This window comes from Macrobrachium nipponense, chromosome 7 (genome assembly GCF_015104395.2).
Source record: "Macrobrachium nipponense isolate FS-2020 chromosome 7, ASM1510439v2, whole genome shotgun sequence".
In the NCBI taxonomy this organism is placed as follows: Eukaryota; Metazoa; Arthropoda; class Malacostraca; order Decapoda; family Palaemonidae; genus Macrobrachium; species Macrobrachium nipponense.
The window spans coordinates 6381184-6384714 of NC_061109.1; the positions used below are offsets into that span (position 1 = coordinate 6381184).

Genomic DNA, 3531 nt, shown 5'->3' on the forward strand with positions numbered 1-3531 from the left:
TATCTTCCCTCCAGCTCAGCAAAACCTCTGTTTTATTTACATTCATCTTTAAGCCACCCCTCTCTACAGATTCCTGCCACTCTCCAACCCTTCTCTGTAGGTTCTCCTCATTTTTAGCAGTAATTACCAGATCATTGATGTACAACAATTCCCACACCTCTTCATTCCTGATCGCATGACCAACACAAACAAAAATGGGCTTAATGCTGACCCCAACACTAACTTCAAAGTTTTATGTTTCCCAATGGCTGTTATCACTTTTGTGTCCGCTCTTTTATATATCCTCTCGACCAGCCTAACTAACTTTTCAGGGACTTTCCTTTTCCTTGAACACCAAAATATCACTTCTCTTGGGATTCTATAGTATGCTTTCTCTAGGTCTATGAATGCACAATAGAGCTCCTGGTTTCCCTCTAGCCTCTTTTCCTGTAGCTGTCATACTATGAAGATGGGATCTACTATCCCTCTTCCTCTCATGAATCCAAACTGCTGTTTCCTGATTTTTACAATCTCTCTTAATCTCTCATCCAGTACTCTCTCTAAAACTTTCAATCCATGCTCTGCTAGTTTAATTCCCCTATAGTTACCACAATCCATGATATCTCCCTTCTCCTTGTGTATATATACCATTAGACTCTCCTCCCAGTCCCTTGGCATTTCTTCCTCTTTCGATAAATCCAGTATACATTTCTCCCCCTCTGTACACAGTAATTTGAGCATTTCAATTTGGAACTCCGATGGATCTAGTGATTTACCATTCTTCATTTTCCTAAATGCTCTCTTCACTTCTGTATCCTATATCTCCCTCACTCGTCCCTCCACCCTCTGAGCTTCCCCCATTTCCTCTCTCTCATTTTCATTATTTAACAGTTGTTCAAAATACTCTTGCCATCTCTTCTTAATGTCTTCCTCCCTATATAATATATTTCCATCACTATCCTTGATGGCACCCTATCTACCCACATCCAGTCTCTGCCTTTTCATCAAGTTTGAAATCTTTATAGATATCCTTTTCTCCTTCTCTTGTTCCTAGTCTTTCATTCAACTGCTCTGCTGCCCTTCCTATAGGCATACCTACCCTCCTCCTCGCCTCTCTTTCCTCTTCTCTGCACCTTTCTTCTGCACCCTGTGCATGCCTTACTTTCTAATCCTTAAATGCTTTTGATTATCTTTTAATTGATTCTTACACCTCTCCATTCCACCACCACTTTTCTCCTCTCGACACTCCACATCCACTGATTCTTCCCCACCAGTTTCTCTGCTTCCCCTACACATATTTCTCTCATGTCTGCCCTGATATTTTCCATTCTATTACCCTGTCCAAATTCTACGTTCCCACTTTCTAGACGTCTTTCTCTTACAGTCCTCCTAAATTGCTCCCCCTTTCCTCCTTTAAGGTCCCAAATCTTAATTTTAGATCTTCTCTTTCTCTTCTTGGGTTTTCTACCTCTCGTTTTAAAATCCTTCCCCACCAACCTATGCTGTTTAACACATGCTTCTCCCAAGATCACTTTGTAGTTTGTCACATTGTTTTTGTTGGCTCCTCTAACCAGGGTGTAATCTATTTGGCTCGATACTCCTCCGCTTTCATAAGTTATCAAGTACTTATCTAACTTCTGAAACCATGTGTTCATACAAACTAATTCAAAACTCTGAGCCATCTCCAACAAATAATCCCCATCTTCATTTCTAATTCCAAACCCATGGCCTCTGTGTATCTCCACATACCTATCTCTTCTCTTTCCCACTCTACCATTCATATCAGCTATTATTAGTTTCTCCTCCTCTTTCATTGTTCTAATGGCAGCCTCAAACTCTTGCCTAAATAATTCTTTCTCTTGCTATTGGCAACCCATCTGAGGAGCGTATGCTTATGTTATATCTATTACCTTGTCCTCTACTATTAATGGAACCTTTTTTTAAAAGCCTATCATATACTCTCTTTACTTCTACTGCGTTTTCCTTCCAGTTGCTGCTTACTATAATTCCAACTCCATTTCTTCCCTTTCGTTGACTCACTGTAATACAGGTTACATTTATTTCCTATCTCTCTAGTTCCACTCCCTTTCCATCTACTCTCCTGCACACACAACAAATCTATCCTCCTCCTTTCCATCACATCTACTATCTCCCTCAGTTTACCTGTTAGAGTATCTACGTTCAACGTAGTACTTGCTCTTATCTTCCACTCTTTCAGTATCTTCTTTGGCCGCGGTCGTGAACCCTGCAGTACCCCTCAGCCATTTATCATGCCAGTAGGGGGATTTTGAGGCGTGTCGCTTGCAAGGGATGCCCTAGCCGAAACATATTCCTTAAAACATCAGGCGTGGTTTATTGTTTGGCAAAAGGGTTTTTACAACCGCATGCCCTTGCTGTCATCAACCGCAGTTATTGGCAGTGGGCCTCACCTTTGGCTAAAACGTCCGCCTGCAATGCAGCAGCGCTCGGCTACCAATGCTGTGGTCTAAAGTTTGATTCTCGGCTCGGCCAATGCGAAACCAGAGAAATTTATTTCTGGTGATAGAAATTCATTTCTCGATATAATGTGGTTCGGATTCCACAATAAGCTGTAGGTCCCGTTGTTAGGTAACCAATTGGTTCCTAACTACGTAAAAATATCTAATCCTTCGGGCCAGTCCTAGGAGAGCTGTTATTCAGCTCAGTGGTCTGGTAAAACTAAGATATACTTAACCCAATGCAGCAGTTTCCACAGTTATTGGCAGTGTGCCTAGCCTTTTACTAAAATGTAAGACTGCAAGGCAGCAGTTTCCAGAGTCTTTGGCGGTGGGCCTAGCCTTTTACTAAAAAGTAAGACTACAGGGCAGCAGCTGTCCTTTTAGTCGCCTATTATGACCCGCAAAACCTACGTTGGTAGTATTTTTAAACCCCTATGAAAAGAACATTTTTGCCACTAAATCCACCATTAAGCCACTAACATAAAAAAGAATAATTTATGTGTAATCAACAACCATAAAAACAGGAGTTTAATGAGGCGCCAAGAACGTTCATTATTTAGATATCGATACTGCCTCTTGCAAAAGATATTAATGAAAAAAAATATTAGAAACGGACAAAGAAAAGACATTAATTATTAGAGGCAGGAGCATAAACCAAAAACGCCGAACAGTTTCACATTTCATTATCTTTGATGGGTACGACATTGTCTGTAGCAGGCTATCCAAACGGTCTATCGTTGCATCTAAACTAAATATATATGTATAAATATATTCTCTGCTCTGTGAGTAGCTAGCCCAGATCTACCAACTCATTCTCAGGCGGCTCTTTCTGAGCTCTCTCTTCTCGGAGTCTGACAGATTCAATTACTTTATCCCCTTTTTCAAATTTTAAGTTGTATGATTACTCCTTGGCCTCATTAGTATTTCATTTTGGCAATAGTTCCTCCTAACCCCTTACATATTACTTCCAACTTCAAATATTCATCCGAAATACTTTTTACTCCTCTCAAGAAATGGTTGATAGTCATCCTTTTCTTCCCTGAACTAAACTTCGAATCAGTTAATCTTAATTTGT

The 3531-nt window shown here is 40.4% G+C and overlaps 1 protein-coding gene across 1 annotated transcript; it reads right to left on the reverse strand.

Annotated features, from left to right (window-relative positions):
• Nucleotides 1–1172: 1172 nt before the first annotated feature.
• Nucleotides 1173–1793, reverse strand: LOC135217276 (uncharacterized). The gene has a single exon (XM_064253016.1). The coding sequence runs from the start codon at nucleotides 1791–1793 to the stop codon at nucleotides 1173–1175; it is 621 nt and encodes a 206-aa protein (XP_064109086.1).
• Nucleotides 1794–3531: the final 1738 nt, after the last annotated feature.

What these genes read in the sequence shown, in the direction of transcription:
- LOC135217276 (XM_064253016.1), bottom strand. Translation starts at nt 1,793, where the DNA reads ATGAAAGAGGAGGAGAAACTAATAATAGCTGATATGAATGGTAGAGTG.